The sequence below is a fragment of the Eublepharis macularius genome, chromosome 6 (assembly GCF_028583425.1).
Source record: "Eublepharis macularius isolate TG4126 chromosome 6, MPM_Emac_v1.0, whole genome shotgun sequence".
Taxonomy (NCBI): Eukaryota; Metazoa; Chordata; class Lepidosauria; order Squamata; family Eublepharidae; genus Eublepharis; species Eublepharis macularius.
The window spans coordinates 24142021-24166852 of NC_072795.1; the positions used below are offsets into that span (position 1 = coordinate 24142021).

General features: G+C 43.3%; 1 protein-coding gene across 1 annotated transcript in view; it reads right to left on the bottom strand.

Moving 5' to 3' along the window:
* LOC129332024 (multiple epidermal growth factor-like domains protein 6) overlaps positions 1-24832 on the bottom strand; it is a 293959-nt gene that overhangs the window by 54313 nt on the left and 214814 nt on the right. The window contains 2 exon segments of the mRNA XM_054982775.1: positions 92-220; positions 8014-8142. Of these exon segments, the coding sequence (XP_054838750.1) occupies positions 92-220; positions 8014-8142 (258 nt within the window).

Genomic DNA, 24832 nt, shown 5'->3' on the forward strand with positions numbered 1-24832 from the left:
AGCAAATTTTTGCCTGGAGCCTAAACACAGTTTTTCCAGAAAACCTGCTTTCAGGGAACACTCACGTTAAGTTCAAAAATTCACAACATACCTTCTTGACAGAGTGGTCCTCTCCACCCCTTTGTGCAAATACACACACCGGTTGTGTGATCACAGACCGCTCCGTTCTGACAATTACAAACTGGACGGCAGCCTTGCCCATAACTGTTAACCTGACAGGCTGTGAAGAGAGAGGGGAGAGCATGAATCACAAAGCCAAAATCGCAAGACTTCAAAGGAAACATCATAATCATTAGAACTCAATTCAAGGAAAACAAAAAGGGAATTTACTTCAGATGGGCCCATCCTTTCAAGTCATATACACATATTTGCATGCTGAGCATGGCTGACAGAATAACTTGCACCCGCAAATATGTATTACAACGCCCACTGATTTTTTTTCTTTCAAAGCAAAGAATGGAATCATTCACAGGATAGATCAGGCGCCACCTTTCCCTTTTATGGAACATCTCTGTATAAACCAAAGGCCTCACGAAGCCTCACAGCCAGTCTGACAGGCGGGCTCATTTATTTGCTGCTTGGTAAGAAAATTCTCCTGAAAAATCAAGAGTTTTTTTCTTCTATAATTGTTAGAATTGAACTCAACACACTGAGATTTTATTGGATTTCTCCGCAAGGGCTGCAGCCAAGGTGATCTAGATTTCTCTGTATTCTTCCCAAACACCTAAAACAATTATGCAAATTCAGCACAACCACAAAAGGCTCAGGAAAGGTTGCACCAAGATCTGGCCTCAAAACAGCACTGTCCAAAAAGAATGCGCACAGGCTTAGTGCTATTAAGACTGTTTGATCAGCTTGCTAAATTCCGATCTCCGTAATCGAGTTTCCTCTGTAACTTGGCATCTTTGGCTGGTTTCATACACGTCGGATACTACACTAACGGGAAAACCCACTTGCAAATTATTGCTAAAGTGCACTGAAAATGCATTATCCAACACGAGTGAAAGCAGCCTTTGATTGAAGAGTGATGGAAAAAGTGATGGAAGTAAAGGGAATTCTCCAGATTTGTTCTAAAACCATTGCCCAGCACAGGGGAAAGAACTGTGCCCAGATCTGATTCAACAATATATACAAAGGGCCAGGCCTTATATGGGATCCATGAACAAGGGACTGAACTTTGGGATGTTGGAGTCGGATGTCACCAATATGCAGATGACACCCAACTCTGTATCTCGCTATCCAGGTCCCCTCAGTGTGCAGTAGAAATCTTGGATCACTGCCTGACAGCTGTAGTGAAATCACTAAAACCGAACAAATTGACAAGATGGAAGTGATGCTTGTTGGGAAGGCAGAGATCTTGAAGGACATTGTACTCTCTACTTTCAATGGAGTCCGTCTGACCCTTGCAGATGCGCTTAAGAGACCAGGGGTTATATTGGATCCAGAGCTACTACTAGAAAAAAAAGTTAAGGCAGCTGCAAAAACCTCCTTTTACAACCTCACTCTAGCCTAGAAGATGGCTTCTTACCTCAGCACTGCTGACCTGGCCACCTGGATCCATGCTATGGTAACATCATGACTTGACTATTGTAATGCATTATATATAGGTCTCCCATCCAAATTAACTAGCAGACTCCGATTGGTGCAAAACGCTGCAGCGCGACTGCTATCAGGAGCGAGCAGGAGTATGAACATCACCCCCATTCTGCAGTCACTCCATTGACTACCTATCAGCTGCTGAGCTCAGTTCAAGGTATTGGTTATCAGTCACATACAAAGCTCTTCACGGCCTTGGCTCGGCATATCTACAGGACTGCTTCCCTCCATGACATCTTCACTCATCTGAACAGGGTCTCCTGCAGGTGCCACCCTGCACATGGGCGAAATCAACAGCAGCCCATGCACAGGCTTTCTCAATTGTGGCCTCTATCCTGTGGAACAGCCTGCCTGATGAGGCCAGGAGAGCTCCCACTCTCCTAGCTTTCCACAAACAATGCAAAATGAAATTATTTGAAAAGGCTTTCATATTGTAGGGAGGGGCTCTCAGATGCTTTGCTAATGAGTTAAGGACCATAGACTTCACCACTATGTTGCCTTACTTGTTGTCTTAAATACGTGCTCCTATGAGCTACTTGTGCTTCATGTGGTCAAATGTCAGTCCTAGAACTGCTTATGTTCTGTTTCAGCATTTCTTCAACTCCGTATTAGATTCTTACTAATGCTACGTCTTTGTAAAATTGTGTTTATTTACCCCATGGCATTGTTTATGGAAATGTCCTTGAAACTGACTGTACTAATCCCACACTGTGTAATCTGCCTTGAGTCAGTGGGAAAGGCAGGCTATAAATGACATACATAAATAAATAAATAAATAAATAAATAAATAAATAAATAAATAAATAAATAAATAATACACTTTGCACTTCGGCTTTGGGACCACCTGACAGAGAGCAACAACTCAACACTAAGTCACAACACTGTCCATGGAATCCGAAGTTGCAAGGTCTTCAGGCATCCCAAGCTGCAGAGACTTGGCCCGGATCATGCTATTGGTGGCAGACGCCTCCTCCTGTGTGCCAGCAGCAGCTAGGAGCAATCACAACTTCACTAGACTGTGGATGTTTTAGGACTTGCCTTGGACCCCAGCCGGTGGGAGTGATGGCAAGCATACTCTGCAAGATCCTGACCCCCCCCCCTTAGGTTTTTATTGCAATGCAGTATTTTGCCACTTCTCCTTTCCCTGCGGCTCATGACGTGGGTTGTTTGTTTGTACCATCTGCACATGGTCTTCTGCAGCTTCTGGGGATTGCTGAAAGGTATGAAGTGCTCCTTCCTGCAGGCCAGCCCCGAGCCAATTAGCCAAGCCACTACAGATACACAACTTCTGTCGCAGCGAACAGCTAAATGAATGAACACACCTTTGAGCACCCTCTAGAGGGCAAGATTAGAAAAGCAACTTCTGTCGCAAAGATGCAGAGCAGAATCTGCCAAGATTATTTTGTGTCGCCTCTATCGCTCAGTATACAATCCTGGGGTTTCCGAGTCTCACCCCCTAACTTATTTAAAGTACCAGTCCGTGACTCTGAAATGTTCAAATTGATGAGAAAGCAAAGCATTCCTCTGAATTTCTGGGAAACACAGGCCCATCATTTTCACTTTTAAAAATTAACCATTTGTAACACAGGAAAAGAAACAGACCAGAAATAGACCCTGTGAGGGTTGGGTGGTTATCGCCAAATACAGGAACCCTACTTATCATTTCCCACAGTCCCAGGAATATCGAGGATTCTGTAATGTATGAAATGACTCCATCATATGTCAGATTAACCGCACTTGCAGGTGGCAGCTGCTGAAGTGGGCTGTGTGTGTGTGTGAAGAAATTCTGAACACATTTGCTTCACATCATGTGCTAAATATCCTTCAGTGTTGCAGGGGAATGAAGAGGCGACATCACAAGATGTCTGCATTTGGCAGCAGTCACGTAACACATAGAAAAAACAGTTTCAACCTTAGCTGTTTGCAACTTCTATAACTCAGGAAAGCAGAACCAGCCATTTTAAAAAAAAAAAAAACACCACCAGAGATTGGACAGCCCACTCTTCAAACTCCTGAGTCCCACTCAACCGTAGTTATGAGCAAAGCTTATAAATGTTGCAACTGTTAGCACCAGTGCTTCAAATTCACCCTGCAGGCTGGTGCCCCTCTGTGCACACAAGAATAAAAAGCGGGCTAATTCATTTTGTTTGAACTTGTTGACAAGTTCTCTGCAGATGGGCGGGCATCTTCTCTTATCAATAATTTTGAAAGCTTTTTTTATTCATGCTGCACGTTCTCCCTAAGCCAATGGTTTTTAATAGCACAGAATCTTTGAGCAAATCAATTGCTGTCTCAGGTTTCCTACGTCCCTCTGAACCTTTTATTTCTCTCTCCGGAGGAGGTCTCTCCATTACTTTGTGACACCAGGCCTGACTATAAATTTGGTGTCCAGTGTTGCCAGGGGACCTGGAAGCCAGCCATCCTCCTCCTGTTTAAGAACAACCTTTGCAAGAATGCGGCAGTGTCACTGTGTATTACAAGGCCTTACTGGCCAGTCTTAAAATCAAAGTGATAATTCATTGTTCAGCTAAGAGGAAAAGAAGGGGTGGGGGCAACTACCTTTTTGTATTGTTGTTTGACCTTCTCCCTTTTCACTCAGAGGGGGGGGAAAAAACCTCGCAGCAGCTTTGGCATCTTAACTAGTACAAGGAATAAATCAAACATGGTCTGTAAGGTTTTAACAGTCCCAATGCACAAGGACAAATAGAAACTTCGGAGAGAAGTACAGTAGATTATAGCGGGAAGATGAAAGAGGCCAGCATGGCTTAAGATGACAAACTGCATTTCTTAATTAAACTTAATATGCAGAAGGAAAAGATGCAAGGGTTTGGAAAGATCAGTCGATAGATCAGTCACTGCCTTTGCACACGTTTTGAAAGTCAGAACAAATGGCCTGTAACCAAAAGTAAAGCCATTACACCAGAGTCAGAAACACTCTGAAGTCTCAGGCAACACAGAGGGAATACAATAAGGCCATATTTCACCAAACCTAGAGGGCAGCTAGCCAAGGTGGAGGATCTTACTGAGTTGCTCTATTAATAAGTGGTGGGAGGAATTGAGTCAAACATCCACTCCAGAACCATGTACCTTGGAATCTGGGACAAGATTTGGCAGCTTGAATATCTCATTTTTTAAAAAAAAAATTAAAAGAAGGTTCAGGACTCTGCCATAATTATAATATAAAAACAACAACAGTGCACACCATGGCAAAGAAAAAATTAAAGGACATGCTGGCTGTCGTCTGTTGGGGTGGGAGGTGCTTGGAAAAAACAAACCCAGAGGTTTGATCAGGCTGTTGGAGCAGAGGAGCTTCTGAGCTGCGCACTGTGCAAAGCTGGCTCTCTCTCTTTAGGAGTCCATGGGCATTTGGCCAGGAAGGGTGTCTCAGGAAGGGTTTGGGTTCAGAGTGCTACCTGAGCCATCACAGGAGAGTCTAGAGGGCAGCCCTGACTTCATGCAGAGCCCAGTATGGTTGGAAGCAATACTTGCCACCTCTGAATGCCTACGCCTTGTGCTAAGTGAGAATCAAGATGGCAACACTGCGCAGTGTCGTACCATCCAAGTGCAGAAGGGCACAGAGACTTTCCCTATATGCTCCTCTGTTGCTGCAACTCCCTCTGACCCCCAGGAAGATCACTCCAGGGGCTGCGGGATCTGCAGAGGGACAGCTGTGAGGTCATTGGGCTGGAGTGAGATTGGACCAAAGGGGATGGAACTGCCCCCTCCCCTCAGTGGAGCTGCACGTGTGGAACAGAGAGGAGGAGCACCTTCGACCTCTTGTCCTCCTTTAGCTCCAGCCCCCACCAATATGCACAGCTGTTCTTCCACACAGGTCTCACAGCCCTGGAAGTGGTCTCCAGGGGTCAGAAAAAGCAACAACAACAGAAAAGAATGCAGAAAAATGACTCCTTCGGCACATTAAGTGGTAGGATACTGCCCGTGGATTATGGAAGGATGGGGCCTGTAACACCTCATGGCCGTGGCAACTGCAGAGCCTCTTGAATCCCCAGGCCTCCTTTCTCCTGCCTTTCCTCCAAGGCTGCAATTATCAAATACACTTTCAATTGATCTGCCCAGTCCTATTTCAATTATTCTACCTTCTGCCAGCCAAATCCCTAGCAAAACTAAACGTTCAAGACCAGCTCCTTAACTAAACACCTCAACTGCGCACAACATATGCAAATATCTTTCCATTGTATAATTTACTTTGACAGTTGAACTTGAGTTATTATTGGCAACCAGCTTGGATTGAGTGCAGCGTACACACCTTCACAATGTGTTGGCAAGCTCCAAGATGTACCAAACCAAGCCATTTACATTTTTTACTGGCTTAAAATCAGGGACATCTGTATGAATAAGTCATACACTGAGTTTTTTTTATTTAAAAAAATCATTGTTTTGAAGTGTCCAAAAATACCTTTCTTAGTATTTTGTTCCTTTGTAAATGATAATTGGGAATGGTTTCTATGCTGAAATGCTCAAATAAATGATATAATAGTTAAGATGAAATTTACTTTTTCTTAATAGTTAAAAAGACCAGGATGCAAAGAGGCCTAGGTGCACACATCAGGCAGGGAAAGAAGGAAAGGGAAAAGGGGAAGAATTGTGGCTCAGAAGCAGAGCATTTGCTTTGCATGCATAACGTCCAGGGTTCAATCCTTAACATCTCTGGGATCTCAGCAGGTATTGCAGAAGACTTCTCAGTGCCTGAGATCCTGGAGAGACATTGTCAGTTTGAGTAGACAGCACTGAGCTAGATGGACCAATGGTCTGACTTGGTACAAGGCTGCTCCATATATATATGATTTCCCATTCTGTCTGCACCTCCCACCTACAGAGGTAGCTTGGAGGGAGGCCAAAAAGGCACAGGGCATGCATGGCCCTTTAAAACCCAATCAACAATGGAAAACGTAAGGAAGAAGATGTTGACCGACTCTCTTCTATCCAATGCACTGATGCCAACTCTGTTCGCCTGGCAGACATGGAGAATGACATCATCAGTAGGATCATATTGGAAAGGTGTAACACTGAGACAGCATGTTGGCTTGGGCCAATGGAATCAGTTTCATGGTGGCTGAAATAGGTGTTTATCAGACATTCTCTTGCTACACTCATTCCTCGGTTTTGTAAGAGGCCATCTAGTGAAGGGAGCATCAGGCAGCAAAATCGTTTTGATGCATTCTGGGCACCAATGAGATATCAACACTTACAATGTCATCTCAAGGAGTATTCTGCCCCCAACAGACACATTCCTCAGAGGATCTGCCTGTTCATCATCGTTTACCTAACACTGTTTAACTATGTTTAACTTAGGAGTTCGGTGGTAGAGCATCTGCTTTGCATGCAAAAGGGCCCGGGTTCAGTCTCCGACATCTTCGGCTAAAATGAATGGGTAGTAGTGGGTGAGAAAAACCTCTGCCTAAGTCGCTGTACACTCAAATCAGAAAAGATAATGCTAACTTTGATGGACCGCTGATCATACTTGGTATAAGGCAGCTTCCAGTGTCTTTACTCAACTCCTTGTTCTAGATAAGAACAGTTAATATACCAAGTATGTCATGGAGGGATGCATCCATGTGCTTTCTGACATGGAGGAATGGCTTTGCAAAATATGGCACATTAACTCCATGGGAAACTGACAGCACGTAGACAAGCTTGGGATGATAAACAATTTGAACAAGATAATTTTGCTAAAAATGGTACCCATTTTTACAGTATTGGAACAAAACTAAATCTGATGAATGTGTAAATAATGAAGAAATATTTATATTCTATGTTGCATACTATATGATGATTATAAATTATTGTATTTATGTTATTTTATTATAATAAAATGTAAAAAGAAGTGTATTTGGATAACCAGGGGATGCTAATTAACAAATATAGAAGGCAATAGATACAGTAAACATGTGGGAGTAATTTCGAATAGCTAGACCATCATGTAATAATTGGAATAATCAAAAAAATGTATAAATCATCTCTTGTTATCTCCTCTTTGCAAATACAGTGTTCTGCTTTGATTCAGGAAAGGATTGTATGAGCACCTAACCATAAGTTTATTTGCACTGAACTACTTTTTTAAATGTGTGTGTGTGTTTTTGTGTAGGAAGGAAGGAAGGAAGGAAGGAAGGAAGGAAGGAAGGAAGGAAGGAAGAAAGGAAGAAAGGAAGGAAGAAAGGAAGGAAGGAAGGAAGGAAGAAAGGAAGGAAGGAAGGAAGGAAGAAAGGAAGAAAGAAAACTCACCCACCTGCTAACTACTGGGGAATTACTAGAAGGTTAGGGGAAAGAAATGGCATTGCAAATCTCACCACATAGATCAATCTGGCATTCCCACAATGCTGAATCGTGGCCTGCTCATTCAGAGAAGTTTAGAGAAATGTTTTTTCACTACAAGGATTCTTGCTCCGGTATACATACGTCGGTCACACTTGGGTCCCATCCAGCCAGGGAGGCACTGGCACATTCCAGTGATGTGATCGCAGGCAGCTGCGTTCTTACAGTCACACACCTGGCGACACTCGAGCCCAAAAAGGCCATCTGGACAAGCTGGAGATGGAAAACGAAGAGAACGTGATTGTGATTTGTATATATAACCATCTGGCAAAGACTATCCCCTGCCCCCAAATGGAGTCTTTAGGAAATAACAGGGGAATGAATTATTTTAAGCTTTAGTTGCAGAGTTGATCCAAGTGTCTGTCCTTGTGCTGAAGGAAAGCAGGGCTGGTTTTGTAAAACTGGGCTTCCTCAGCTTGAGAATGTATAAATACAACTTATTTGACACTGGCCAGAAAGATAGGTTGTTGATAGAACAGCTCAAAACCTACAGTCAACAGCTGATGTGACTACACGGTAACAGGCCAGCAGAGCTTGTTGTGACGAGGTCAAATGCATCATTCCAGCCAAGCATTGATTCGGTGGGCTACCAAGCAGGTAGTTCCGTGACACACAGACCTTGTGGAAAAGAGTGCCCCATTTTTGGCTCATTTATTTACAGGAATTGCAGGAACTGATATGCTGTGATCTCACCCCTTGCTTATGACACAGGGTTGGATCCATTGAGGGAAGGGATTTCTATCAGCAGAGTAAGAAATATTTCTCTTTTCATAGAATCATAGAGTTGAAAGGGGCCATACAGACCATCTAGTTCATCCATCCTGCTGGAGCTGAGAATGCTCCCTGATATGCAGCTTCTGGTGGACAAGCTGGAGTTCCATAGGTGGTGGCGGAGAGTGCTGTCAAGTCATAGCTAATTTATAGTGACCCCTTTTGGGATTTTCATGACAAGAGATCGACAGAGGTGGTTTGCCATTGCCTGCCTCTGCAACCCTGGTCTTCGTTGGAGGTCTCCCATCCAATTAGTAACCAAGGCCAACCTGGCTAAGCTTCTGAGATTTAACAAGATCGGGCTCACTTGGGCTATCTAGGTCAGAGTGGAAGTCCATAGAAGAAGAGGAAAATCAGTGAAAATCCCCGTCTGCAGAAATCCACCACTGAATCAAAGGTGACTAAAGAGGCACAAGATAGTAGTTTATTAAATTAGGCATGGGATGGAAAAAGTGACAAGAGAGAACTTTTTCTTCCTCTCTGAAAATACTGAAATTCAGGGGCACACAATGAAGCTGATGGACAAAAGAAAATGCTTCTTTATTCAACTAGTAAGCAAACTGCAGAATTCACTGCCAATGGACACCACAAGCATAGATGGTTTTAAAAGGAGATTCGACAGATTCATGGAGGAGCAGTCCATCAATGGCTATTAACAATGGTAACCAAAAGAAACTTCTTTGCTCACAGACAGTAAACCTCTGAATATTATTGCGGGACACAGCATCAGGAGATGGTCTGAGCTCCTAGCCCCTGGATGTTCTGCCCTCCAGGGAAACTGCTGGCTGCTGAGTGAAACAGGATGCTGGACTAGCAAAACGACTGGTCTGAGCCAGTAGGGCTGTTCTTAGATTGAGGTTTAAAAGAGGGAAGAGAAGAAAACCAATGGATTCTAATTAGAGATGGGCATGAACCAAAATATGAACCAAAGTTTGGCATGAACTGGGTTGGTTCATAGTTTGCGAACAGGCGGTTCATCAGAGCCCATTTCTGACGAACCACCACGAACTTTAGGCTGGTTTGTTTGGTTTGTTTTTCGGTTCGTCATTGCAGACAGCCTGGCGCCAATCAATCAGTTTCCTAGGCAATGGGGGATGGGCTTTCTGCAGACCTTCTGCTGACCTGGAAGTGACGATTTGCTGATCTGGAAGTGACATTTCCATGAACCTAACGAACCAGTTCACGAACTGGGGCAGGTTCATGAAAGTTCATGGTTCATGAAACACGATGAACAACGAACCACATGGTTCATTCCCCCCCCCCCCCCGGTTCATGCCCATCTCTAATTCTAATCACATTACATCTGAATTTACTATGTAGTCCAGACAGATTTTGGAGGATATGCTTTTTACTGAGACATCAAGAGCCTATTGATACAACCAGGACATTTTTTTAAAGTAGCACTGGCAGTATTCTAGCTGTCCATTTGTTCATTGTTGAGGGAGAGATGGATTTATTCTGAGCTGCCTTGTTCGCAATAAGCATCTTACAGCCAAGCCTAAGGGCAGTCAGTGATTACAGCCTTGCGTCTGGGCTGGGGGAAAATTATTACTGGCACTGTCTAGGAGAGAGGAGGCACATTTCCCTTTTTAATAAGATGATTTCTGTGCATGCTCCAGGAATGAAGGCTTTAACTGGGCCACAGACTGACAGCACTTCATTTGTGTTTGAGTTACTATCCCTTAAGGCAAAACCCCTTGAAGTCATATTTCTGGGGGGGAAACTGTATCGACAGCCTGTGTGGTATTCTCAACCTATATAAGTATATATAAGTATAGCATCAGTTTGAGCAATGAGAGGCGAGCCTGCCGGGCGTAGCAGCCTTGAAGGAAACAGCAAGAGTTTTCACTGGCCCTCTGCAGCTGCAGTACTGGTGACCTCTTCCATGTCATTCAAAGGCAGGCCTCTTGTGTCTGAGTCTGTCTGTGAGAAGTAACACCATCACTGCCCCCACTGATGAAACTCGGAGTCACTGGCTGTCCTTCATCACCTTAGGTGGACTTGCAGGATTTGAGTCCAGTGGCATCTTAGAAACCAGTAAGATTTTCAGTGTGCATGCTTTTCAGAGTCAAACCTCCCTTCTTCTCTTGACTCTTGAAAGCTTACACCCTGAACATCTTCAAGATGGGTAGCAGTAGAAAAGAGCAAGAGTCTCGTAGCACATATAAGACTAACAAAATTTGTGGTAGGTTATGAGCTTTTTTGAATCACAGTTCACTGTTGGTCTCTAAGGTGACAATTATTCCCCGTTCTTGTTCCCAAAAAGATAATGATGTGTGAGTGGGGTAGGGGGTTACTGTCTGATCCCCTCAGCATTTCCCATTTCCTTCACTGATGCAGGCACCATCTCATAAGACAAACAACTCTTCAGATTTGGACAAAAGGGTCATAGAGATTAGTATCTTCCTAAAGCGCTCTGAATACACATGAAGCTGCTTTATACTGAATCAGGCCATTGGTCCATCAAGGTCAGCATTGTCTACTCAGACGGGCAGTGGCTCTCCAGGACCTCAGGAGTGGACATTAAGTCATCCTGCAGGGCGGTATATAAATCTATTATTATTATTATTATTATTATTATTATTATTATTATTATTATTATTATTATTATTATTATTATTGCATCACCAGAGGATTTGGATAGTGAGATATAGAGCTGGGTCTGTTCCACACATTGATGACATCCAATTCCAAAGCTACGAATGATTTATCCCAGGGCTTTTTGTCAGCCGGAATGCGGTGGAACTGCGTTTCGGCATCTCTAGAAAATGGTCATGTGGTGACCATTAAACCATTAAACTTTAACCCCTTCCTTGCTCCAGCTGACTGTCGACAGTCAGCTGGAGCAAGGGGGGAGTTTAGATCGCCCTCCGTGCCAGTGCGGAAGGTGAATTAAACTTTAAAAATCCCCCCTTGCTCCAGCTGACTGCCAACAGCTCTGCAGCGGCATGGAAAAGGGCATTTAAACCCTGCTGGCTTGCTTGGGCTGCCTGGCAGGAAGCCTCCGCCAAGCTGCTGAAGCTGGGCTTTAAATGCCCCTTTCCCTGCCGCTGCGCAGCGGCACAGAAAGGGCATTTAAACCCAGCCGGCTTGCTTCTGCTGCCTGGCCAGGCAGTGGATTCCATGGTTTAAATGCTGCGCAGTGGCACGGAAAAGGGCATTTAAATCTAGCTGGATTGCTTTTAATTCTTTAGAGCTAAGCCTGGCCTCATTATCTTGTGTTTTTATATCCTCTGGGGGGTGGCTCCGCACTGCGCGATGACCTCACTTTCCAGAAATGATATCATTGCATGGTCCTGGGAGTGCACACATGCTTTGTGTATGTGCATATGATACCAGTGAGTTCTACCACTTCTTTTCCCTGAAAAAAGCCCTGCCTTACACAGAGGTTGAATAAGAGCCAAAACACACGTTAAGAAATACCTAGGTTCAGCACGTGTTCTCTTACCTCAAGGTTTGCCGGGATCTGTAGGAGTCCTGGAAGCTTAAAGTTTAGCATTTACAGAGCAGCAAAAAGGGGAAGGGAAATACAGGCTCCTGTATTTTAAGCTTTAAGCTTCCAGGACACCTTTAAGCTTCCAGGACGCTTACAGATCCTTTAAGCTTCCAGGACTTTAAGCTTCCAGGACCCCTACAGATCTTTAAGCTTCCAGGACGCCTACTTTAAGCTTCCAGGACGCCTACAGATCCCGGCAAACCTTGAGGTAAGAGAACACGTGCTGAACCTGGGTATTTCTTAACGTGTGTTTTGGCTCTAAGATGGAGGATTAGAATGCACCCTGTGGAACCCTGCAAGATAATTCTCAGACTGAGGATAATTGGTCTCCAACAGCAACCTTTTGAGTCTATTCCCTGACTTGTTAAAAAAACAGCCTTCTGATACCCATTTCTGCCTCCACACACCTCAACAGGATGGCATGATCTACTATATCAAAGGCTGCAGAAAGATCCAGGAGCAGCAACAATGAAGCATGGCCTTGAGGTCATCAGTGGATTTCTGGCTTCTGGTCTGAGTGAGTGACCACTATGAGGTTGCACTCCATTCAGCAGCACTCTAATTTAAATGTATTTACTTTATATTGGTGTTTTCTGTTGGTATTAATTTTATCTCTGGATGTTTGTAGAATTAAGCTCTATCTTATTTGGTTTCCTCTTTCTCTCTTTTTATCTTGTTTTTATTTTTTGCTAAAGTCACCAGAGCCATCTCTATCCCAGCCTGGTCTGAAACTGAACTGAAAAGGGTTCAGAGCACCAGAGTTATCCAGGAAAACCTGGAGCTAGTCAGCTACTGCTCTCTCAACCACTTTGCCTAGAAGGAGCAGATCTGAGACTAAGTGAAAAAGAGCCACGTTATATTTGTCTAGGGATGGTTGTTCAAGCAGTGGGCAGATGACCACCTCTTTGAATGGCCAAGGGGAGGCACTTTGAGTTAGTGACTGATTTATGATAGACATCAAGGGCTCATTTATGTTATGTTTTACATGATTCTATCAGCCAGGATGGGCAAAGATCCATTGCACAAGTAGCTGCCTACACAGACGCCAGGATCCTGTCAATATTGATCACTGTAAATGAGTCAAAATGGTTGGGTCATCCGACTCATGTGTCTTGGAACAGACTCTTTAATTGTACATAGTAACGTCAGCCCTTCCAGGATGATACAAATGAGACAAAAGTCATGCGCAGAGCTGTGTCATGGTCTCATGCGAGTCCCACCTCATTGACATAACCCCCTCACTAACAACTGCACATAAAGTATGTCCAGTACAACCACATCCACCAATGGAACAGCATCTGTTAGATTTTGGAGGCATATCCATCTAAGCAGTGCTCTGTGTGCTGGATCAAACACGTGCAACGTTAGCACACTGAGGGCATGCACACTCCACTGGCAGGGTAACAAGACATGAAGGCTGCTTGGTGCACAAAACAGCAATTCATTGAGAAACTAGCCACAAGGAATGCTACTGGGAATAAGCGATTTCCCGGATGTTTAATCTGAGCTTCTCAGCCTCTTTGAATGCATCATATGGGGCTGTGGGGAAACAAGCAAGCCAAGGTATGACTCCTCCTTTCACTTCTGGTGACTCCTGTGAAGTGATATTTGCACGTCCATCTCAGGGAGAGTTCTACATACTCCCAATGATACTAGGACTGGAGCTCAGCTCAACTTTGATGGTGAAAGAATCGGAAAAAGTAAAAAAATATATCTTATATCCTCAAAATAAATGATGCCTTGTAAAATCACGGTGTCTGTAAATAGGCCCAAGAAGAAGGGGAGATATAGCTTGCTGCAAGTTGGCTAATGGATTTCCTTTGGGACTTACACAGTGCGATCCTAAGCAGAGTTACTCCAGTCTAAGCCCACTGATTTCTATGGGCTCAGACTGGTGTAACTCTGTTTAGGATTGCACTGAATGTGTAGTCCTAAGCACAGTTACACCCCATTTACTTAAACTGACTCAGAAATATGTTTCTCTTCTTAGGATTGCACTGTTTTCTTAGTTGGATTTGGATTTGGAAGAGTTCAAATCCTTGCTCAGCCATGTAAGTCACTGGGTGACCTTGGAACAGGCACCGTCTCTCAGTCTAACCTACCAAAGGTGGTTGTTGAGACACCAAACAAGCACAACTTGTGTATATGTCACATGAGCACCACATAGCTCAATTCATCCACATTTTTAAAAATCCCCTCCATATAGGAAAAAAAAATAGCACATGACTGCAGGTTCAGCTAGAACTCTTTTCCCTGGCATCTAGCTTTCTATGCCCATTTGTTACCCTGTACCTTTTTTTCCTAACCATGCCAAAATTTGGTGAGCATACACCCTCCAGCTGAAAATGAGGCCTGGCAGGCATGAATATATTTGCAACCCCTTCCAAATACTGACTTTCTCAGGACATGAAAAGAAACCATGAGGGTGTCACAGCTAGAGATGGGCTCAATCTGAATTACGATTTCAACCCCCCCCCCCCCCCGATTTTGGCGTTTGCGTCATCGTGACTCAGCTAATCGGTTCTGTCCACAGCAACCAATCCACCAGTTGGGAGTTTGCTTGTTCGGGACTTGATCGGATGGGTCAGTTTCTGTTCAGAATTGCAGACACTCTGGCACCTGCAATTTATTCCCGGGGAAACGGAGTCAGGGAAATGAACTGTGTTTGCCCTCCTTCTGTCGCCCTCGAAACATGAATGGAAGCCCAGCTCTCCTTGATTAGCAGGCTTCCTTCCAACCACGGAGCAGCAACCCAGGGGAGGGAGGGGGAAGGGGGTGGGCACAAAGGAAAGGCAAAAGGCAATGCGGGAGGCTGGGAGGCCGCCCGTGCCGTTTGCCTTTCCCCAGGACAAGGGGCATGTGGGCAAGCCAGCCGCCCCTTGTCCTGGGGAAAGGCAAAAGGCAGCACGGGAGGCTGAGAGGCCACCCGCGCTGTTCGCCTTTCCCCAGGACAAGGGGCGGCCGGCTTGTCCACGTGCCCCTTGTCCTGGAGAAAGGCAAAAGGCAGCGCGGGAGGCTGGGAGGCCGCCTGCGCCGTTCGCCTTTCCCCAGGACAAGGGGCGTGCGGACAAGCCAGCCGCCCCTTGTCTTGTGGGGCAGGTGAATGGCGCAGGCAGCCTCCGAGCCACTCGCGCTGGTGCCAGCTCCGCAGCGCACCAGGACAGCCGGCTTGCTGCGCGGGCAGGGGCGACGCAGGAGCACGCACACGCAAGAGCCTGACTATGGTTGCCCTGGGCGCTGGCCTCCCCGATTCCCAATTTCGGACCGGAAACAAGACTTGATCGGTTAGAGTCGGGGATCTGCGTTCGGCGGCAGCCCAGATCCATGAACGGCTTAATCGGAATTTTTTTTTGGATCGTGCCCATGTCTAGTCACAGCATTGACTATGTGATCTCTTGCTGGTTGGGATCACTTACTCCAAGGAAACATTTCAGGATCATTAGAAGACATGACATTACATGGGCTGACTTTTGGCTTTTATTGTTATGATAGATTCCCTGTTTCTTTTATGATACTGTTATTGTGACGTGCTGCCTCAAGCCCCTTTTGATGCAAAGAGAGAAAGACATACGTGTGATTTCCATTACCGGCAACCTTAAGCAGTAGCCATTCAATGAAGAACAGTATTTCCAACCTTGCTAGCATAAACTAGGCCTACATACAATCTGGTAAAGAACAGTCTGTAATGGAACCCCAGCTGGGTTCTCTGCTCATTTTGCCCTCTTTCCATAGCCTCCGAGGCAGAGTAAAGCCAATGGATTTTGCTGAACATGTTCTATAGCAGTTACATAGTTTGATAGCTGTCCTAGATACACATAATTTTTTTTAAAAAGCAATGCACAATTCCATGGAGTTTGAAACAAGATCAAAAGCTCACACGTTTCATTCTAAGGGATGGCTGAAATCATTGTTTCATTTGGCCTACTTGCTGCATTTTTCCTCATACTGACTTAGACGGATCCCTACAGATATATTGCACACGTACTTGAACAAGTGTTTTCTCCAAGGTGAATGTCCTGTGCTTCTTTGTCCCAACATATTTTGATGCAACCTGAGAGCTTCCCCTTCCTTCCTCCCCCCCCCCCAATCGAATCAAAAAGTTTTTGATTTTTGATGTATTGTCGAAGGCTTTCACGGCCGGAGAACGATGGTTGTTGGGGGTTTTCCGGGCTGTATTGCCGTGGTCTTGGCATTGTAGTTCCTGACGTTTCGCCAGCAGCTGTGGCTGGCATCTTCAGAGGTGTAGCACCAAAAGACAGAGATCTCTCAGTGTCACAGTGTGGAAAAGATGTAGGTCATTTGTATCTACTCAGGAGGGGTGGGGTTGAGCTGAGTCATTCTGTAAGAGTTTCCCAGGGTGTGGAATGCTAATGGCGGGAGGCTTCACTGTAACCTGAGGAGGTTCTTTTGCATATGGATTGGTGCTTGATGTGCTAATCTTCTCTGCAGGGCTATTGTCGGGTGTGGAGTGTTTTGTTGGCCTGGTGTTTTTCAGAACTGGAGCCCATGCTCTGTTCATTCTTAAGGTTTCTTCTTTCCTGTTGAAGTTTTGCTTATGCTTGTGAATTTCAATGGCTTCCCTGTGCAGTCTGACAAAGTAGTTGGAAGTGTTGTCCAGTATTTTGGTGTCCTGGAATAAGATACTGTGCCCTGTTTGAGTTAGGCTATGTTCAGCCACTGCTGATTTTTCAGGCTGTCCAAGTCTGCAGTGTCTTTCATGTTCTTTTATTCTTGTCTGGATGCTACGCTTTGTGGTCCCGATGTAAACTTGTCCACAGCTGCAGGGTATACGGTATACTCCTGCAGAGGTGAGGGGGTCTCTGCTGTCTTTTGCTGATCGTAGCATCTGTTGTATTTTTCGGGTGGGTCTGAATACTGCTTGAAGGTTATGCTTTTCCATAAGCTTTCCCATCTGATCAGTAATTCCTTTGATATATGGCAAAAACACTTTTCCTGTAGGTGACTGTTTTTCCTTGGTTGTTTGATTCATCCTGGGTTTGATTGCTCTTCGAAACTCTTACAGAATGACTCAGCTCAACCCCACCCCTCCTGAGTAGATACAAATGACCTACATCTTTTCCACACTGTGACACTGAGAGATCTCTGTCTTTTGGTGCTACACCTCTGAAGATGCCAGCCACAGCTGCTGGCGAAACGTCAGGAACTACAATGCCGACTTCCGGTTTGGGATTCATGGAGGTCTAACGCAGCTCCATTTGTGGAGCTGACCGGATTGCCGTTTTAACCGGCCGGAGGGGTGAAAATAACCCGCGGCCGACTGCTCTCAGGCGGGGAGCAGGCAAAGAACGCTCAAGACCCTAGGGTGAGTTAGATCTCGGACGAGGGGGGGCTCTACACAAGGAGTCTCCCCCCCGATCCTTGAGGTCCCACCTTGCGACGGGTCGGCTATAATCTCTGCGGCAATTTTGGGGCCAATTCGGCTGGCATAAGACCTACATACCCAAGCTTCGATCGGGGAGGGAAGTCGAGAGGAGAATTTAAGATCGAAACAGCGATTACAACCCGAGAAAGCTGGAGAGAAGGTAAAGATCGCTATCTCTTGAAACGGGACAGATTGACAAAAATAGAGAGGAAATAAAGTAGACTTTTAAACTGCAACAGACTAGCGAAAAGGAGGTGAAGACTCGGCAGGAGTTGTATTTTAAAAGAGACTAAGTTTAAAGAAGTTATTACAAAAATCGGACTATTGTTTTGAATACCTGTGGTTTTGGAGCTGTGGGAAAAAGACACCATCGCGAGACCTGCTGTGGGAAGACGGGAGACAGGAAGTGCGTAACAACAATAGAGTGGCTGGAGGGAAGCGGCCCTTGCCAAAGGACAGGAAGTGGGGAATCGCCATCTTTGAAAGTGGAAGGGTCGTGGCTTCAGCGGAAGAGGAAGTAGGCCATCTTGGATTATAATAACATAGAGAAACCATAGAGAATAGACGCCCGACATTTTGGATATAAAAAATTAATGTTGGCAAAGATTGGGACATTTAAAAAAAAAAAAAAAGGAAAACGTTTAATTATACGCCACGGAGCTGAGGAAGAGAGCAGATTCGTGGGAGCGAGCTAAAGCAAGCCCCACGATGTCGAAAAAAGAGTGGCAATCGGCAATAGAAAACTTGGACAAAAAACTTATAGACATGATGAAAGAACTTAAGGACACGAAATTGGAGCTTATTAAAGAGGTTAAGGAAGTTACACAGACAGTAAAGTCGGAGCTGTCAGAAGTGAAAAAAGGTGTGGAAACGATTAGCAGTGAATTACAAGGAACGCAGCAGAGAGTTAAAACAGTAGAAGACGCGATGGAGAATTTAATAGACACGCAACAAACAGAGATGAGGCTGGTGAAGGGGAGGATGTCAGTTGCAGAAACTAAACACATGGAGAAGCAGCTTCGTTTTCGCGGTCTGCCAGAAGTGGAAGGGAAGTCAGCGCAAGAACAGATGACTGAGGTGTTGGCTGATTACCTGGGGAAGGAGGAGGAGGAAATTGTGGCTATCCTAGATGTGGCGTATCGTGTGAACTCGAGAATTGCAACCCAGAGGAAACTACCAAGGGATGTGATTGTGCAGTTTACAACTAGAAATATGAAAGAGAGGATTGTGACCAAACAATTTCAAGATCCATTGGAGATTGATGGCAAGACGATTATTATAATGAAGGAACTGCCCAGATCAGTGTTATTGGACAGGAAAAAATATAGAGTGCTAATTCAGACTTTGAAGGACATGAATATCAGATACAGATGGGAGTTACCGGAAGGAGTGTCCTTTGAGTTTGGAGGGGCAAAAAAACGCATCAGATCTGAGCGGGAGATGGAGAGATTTATCAAGGACAATGAAAAAGACTTACCAACAAAACCATGAATATGGAGTGTAAAGTATTATCTTGGAATGTAAATGGACTAAACTCACCGAATAAGAGAAAAAATATTTTTCATTGGCTACTAAAACAAAAATGTGATATTGTTTGTTTGCAGGAGACCCATATTAGAAAACAGGATGTAAAATATTTAAAATCTGGAAAATTGGGCAAAGAATTTGTAGCGGCTTCCAACAAGAAAAAAAGAGGAGTGGTGTTGTATATAAAAGAGGAGCTGCAGCCAAAATTTGTTATGAGAGATGTGGAAGCTAGATTTGTAGCAGTGGAATGTAATTGGAACTTAAAGAGAGTGTTGGTAGTCGGACTTTATGCACCTAACGGTGCAAAGGAAAGCTTCTTTGAGGACTTAAGGAAGCACCTAGACGATCTTGTATATGACCAGATAATTCTTGCTGGAGATTTCAATGGAGTGACAGATTTGGAATTAGACAAAAAGACTACAAAAGCACAAAAGAAAAGAGGACTATTGCCAAAGCTTTTTTTTGAGTTGATTCAACAAGAGACTCTCGAAGACGTATGGAGGAGAGAATATCCTAAAACCAAACAGTTTACTTTTTATTCTGCAAGGCATCTTACATTATCAAGAATTGATATGATCTGGGCCTCAAAGGACTTAGCGCTATGGACTAAGGAGGTAGAAATAATGCCGATGGTAGGCTCAGATCACAACCCAATTATGTGGAAATTTGGAAAAAGGAGAAAAAGGAAAGCCTGGAGAATAAATGAGGACCTGTTACAGGAAAGTGAGAATATGGAAACACTGAGAAGAGAGACTAAGTTTTTTATACAATACAACGTGAATAAAGAAGTACCAACCAGTAAAGTTTGGGACGCGTACAAGGCGGTTGTAAGGGGCATACTAATGGACTTAAACGGTAGAGCAAGGAAAAAGAAAGAGGAGAAAAGACAAGAGATTGAGGAGAAAATAAAGGCCAAAGAAGTACAGTTAAAAAAGAGACCAGGGAAAAAGAAAATACATCAGGAAATCAAAATTCTTCAAGAACAGTTAACAGCAATGAGTAACAAAGAATTGGAGTGGAACTTTAAAAGACTGAATCAAAAAGCTTTTGAGGGTGCTAATAAACCTGGGAAATATTTGGCATGGCAATTAAAGAAGAAAAGGGAAAAGAAAATAATAAATAAAATTTGTGAAGAAAATAAAACGTATTTGGAGCAGACTACCATTAGCAGAGCCTTTTATAAATTTTACGCTAAGCTGTATAATAAAAAAGAAGTAAACAAAGAATCAATAGCATCATATTTGGAGAAAACCAAACTTCCAGAGATCTCGGAAGCTTGGAGAAATAAGCTGAACAGTGAAGTAACTGATGAGGAAATAAATATGGCAATACAATCCGCAAATCTAGGAAAGGCGCCAGGGCCAGATGGACTTACGGCTAAACTTTATAAGACAATGGCCAATGAACTGGCACCATTCCTAAAAGAGGTGATGAACGGAGTTTTTAGGGATCAAAGAATTCCAGACACTTGGAGCGAAGCGAATATATCATTGATCCCAAAAGAGGGCCAAGATCTGACTAGCGTGAAAAATTATAGGCCTATATCACTACTCAATAATGACTATAAAATTTTTGCGAAGATATTGGCGGAGAGATTGAAGGGGTGGCTCTCGGAAGTCATAGAGGAGGAACAAGCAGGCTTTTTGCCAGACAGACAAATAAGGGACAACTTAAGGACAGTGATCAATGCTATTGAATACTACGACAAGCGTTGTGACAAAGAGGTTGGTTTCTTCTTTGTAGACGCTGAAAAAGCGTTTGACAATTTAAACTGGGACTTTATGTTTGCCACTATGGAAAAGCTACAACTGGGAGAAAGATTCGTCAGAGCAATCAAGGAAATCTATAGAGACCAGACTGCAGCAATTGTAGTGAATGATGAATTGACCAAAAAATTGACGATTAGTAAAGGAACAAGACAAGGTTGCCCGTTATCTCCATTGTTGTTCATTTTAGTATTGGAGATTCTGATGATACAAATTCGACAAGATGAGGAAATACGAGGAATAAAAATAAAGGATTATTCATATAAGGTCAGAGCATTTGCAGACGACATAATGTTAATTGTAGAAGACCCACTGGAGAACATGCCAAAAGTGATAGACAAGATCAAGGAGTTTGGAGATTTGGCAGGTTTCTTCATTAACAAAAAGAAGTCAAAGATATTATGCAAAAACATGACTAAGCAGAAACAACAATTGTTAATGGAAACAACGGATTGTGAAGTAACTAGTAAGGTGAAATACTTGGGAGTTGAGCTGACTGCAAAAAATATAGATTTGTTCAAGAATAATTATGAAAAATTATGGACTCAGATAGAGAGAGACTTGATCAAATGGAATAGATTGAACCTGTCATGGTTGGGCAGGATTGCAGCAGTTAAGATGAATGTGTTACCAAGAGTAATGTTTTTGTTACAGACAATACCAATCATCAGAGACTCTAAACAATTTGAAAAATGGCAGAGGAAAATATCAGATTTTGTTTGGGCAGGCAAGAAGCCTCGAGTGAAAGTAAAAGTTTTACAAGATGCAAAGGAGAGAGGCGGAATGCAACTGCCCAATCTGAGACTTTACCATGATGCAATCTGCCTAGTTTGGCTAAAAGAGTGGATGACATTAAAGAATAAGAAACTATTAGCCCTAGAGGGATATAAAAAAATTTTTGGATGGCACGCATACCTATGGCATGACAAAGTAAAGGTCAACTCGATGTTCCTGCATCATTTTGTAAGGAGAAGTCTATTTACAATCTGGAAGAAGTATAGAACTTACCTACAAGAAGGAACCCCCTTGTGGGTGGTTCCATATGAGGTGATAGATCCGAGAGCTGTGGATAATGAACAACAATGTTTAACGTACAAAGAAATAACTAAGATTGAAGTATCTAAACTTAGAATAAAGACGCAAGAGGAACTATCACCTAACTATGATTGGTTTCAGTATAGACAGATTAGAGACTTATACAACTCAGACTTTGCAAAAGGGGGCATACGAACAGAGAACTCGGAACTAGAGCAGACCCTTCTTAAAGAAGACAAGAAAAGAATATCCAAGGTATACCAAGTATTGCTGAAATGGTATACTGAGGATGAGATAGTTAAAACACAGATGGTGAAATGGGCTATAAATTTCAATAAAGAAATAACAATGGAGGCATGGGAATACTTGTGGAAAACTACAATGAAGACAACGACATGTATCAATATTAAAGAGAACATTTTCAAAATGATCTATCGTTGGTACATGACACCAAAGAAGATTGCGCTAGGGAATTTGAATACTTCTAATAAATGCTGGAAATGTAAGAAACATGAGGGCTCCCTCTATCATATGTGGTGGTCGTGTGAGGTAGCTAGGCAGTTCTGGGGGGAAATAATAAGAGAAATGAGTGAAATTTTACAGTTTCAAATAAATAAGAACCCAGAACTCCTGCTGCTAAACTTGGGAATGGAGGGAATTCCAGCCCATCATAGGACGTTGATTTTTTATATGACTGCAGCAGCTAGACTTTTGTATGCGCAGAAATGGAAAGTACAAGAAGTACCAACTATTGAAGATTGGATCTACAAATTGCTGTATATGGCTGAAATGGACAAGATGACAAGAATACTGAGAGATCTGGACTCAGGGCAGTTCAACACAGACTGGGAGAAGCTGAAACAATACCTGGAGAAGAAATGGGAGGTGGGAGGAAAACTGTGGCAGTTTGAGAACTACTGAAATATAATAAAAGTATAAAAGAGAGGGGTGACTTTACCGGGGGAGGAAGAGAAATGTGAATTTATAAGCAGTTAGATTAATTGATTGAGATATATATAGATATGTATAGGTCAACTGATAGAGAATAATTAATGATAAGGTTTAAACATGAGGATTGACTAACTAACAATATTTTCTTTCTTTGACAAGATTTATATGCACCAAACTGAATGTATAGAAGAGTTAAATTGATTGAGTATCTGAGGAGTTATATAGAATTACCATAAAAAGTTGAAATGAGTAATATATAGAGAATAAATCAAATTGTTTGATTTAAATGTGGGAAATTTTTATGGTTTATATATTTTTATAGGTTTATATAGAATTATTCAAAACTGGAAAATGGGATAAATTGTTTATCTAAAGACGTATAGTTTGGGTGTATAATAATTAAAGGAGTTAATGATGCACTGCTTAATATAATGGAGAATGTATATCTGTTTTAGACAGAGGAATTTAATAGAAGTAAGGGAAAAGGGACAGAGGGTGGGAAAGCTGTTGGAAGTCAACAAAAGGGGGGGAAAGGGAGGGGGTTAGAAACGAAAAATTAGGGGAAAATTGATTGTAATGTAAAAATAAAAATGTTCTAACCCAATAAAAAATTTTTCAAAAAAAAAAAAAAAAAGGAACTACAATGCCAAGACCACGGCAATACAGCCCGGAAAACCCCCAACAACCATTTTTGATTTTTATTCAGTCCTCCTGATTAGGGTTGCCAGGTCCAGACTGGGAAATTCCTGGAGATTTTGGGAGTGGAGCCTGGAGAAGGCAGGGGATGGGGAGGGAAGGGATCTCAGCAGGGTACAGTGACATACAGTCCACCCTCCAAAGCAGCCTTTTTCTCCAGGGCAACTGAGCGCTGTGGCCTGGAGATCAGTTATAATTCCAGGGGATCTCCAGCTACCACCTGGAGGCTGGCACCTCTAGTCCTGATTAAAAGTATTACAATATCATCCCTGCCGGGATTCTATTTGAAAGAAAAAATAGCTTTACGCATTTTTTTGTCTATATTGCAAACTACTCTTGTTTCCTCTAGAGGGCAGCATATGCAAACAAGAGACAGAATCTGCAATTTACCCAGGAACTCCGGGCACTAGAACATTATGAACAAACTTGATACACCAGTTTGCATGAAAAACAGCACAAGAGATTTTGCTCAAAGGACAGAGGATTCTATTCCAGTGTTACTGACCTTGGACTTTTGTTTGCAAAGGGCTTGCTTAAATCTGCATTGCCACTGCACCTCAAAGAACACATGAAGCTGCCTTATACTGAATCAGACCATTGGTCCATCAAGGTCAGCATTGTATATTCAGATTGGCAGTGGGTCTCCAGGGTCTCAGGCAGAGATCTTTCCCATCACCTACTACCGGATCCTTTAAACTGAAAGTGCTGGGGATTGAACCCGGGGCCTTCCGCATGCCAAGCAGATGCTCGACCGCTGAGCCATGGCCCCTCCTCAAGTAGATGAAGAATATTCTTCATTTACTTTTCTTGCATTTCCAGGTTCAGATGACAAAGAGATTTGGCAATGGACTGGCAGGTAGGAAACTCAATCCAAACCACCCACTGCTTTCTTTTAGCAAAAGCTATTCTGCCGCAACCGACAACACAAGTTTTAAAAGCAGATTTCCAAATATTCCACCTCCAGGGGAGTCTTTTCAGGTGGACAATTTAACTGCAGTAAATGGGTGTGTAAATGCCAGTCTTAATTGCCGCTGAAGTACCCACTAAACTTGGTTCTGAGAAGATCACCGAGGGACTATGGGTGCCTCGTGCTTGCTTAACCAGGATTAAGAGATTAGACCCATTTGCTTCACATGGGCCAAGTTTATCACTGAGCTGATGGATTTTCCCAGGAGGATCAATATAATCGTTATGACAAATTTTAAATCTCCAGAAAACATCTGTTGAGAAATATGTTGATTTTCATCTGTAAGGAAAAATTGGGAAAGTGGGGGAGAG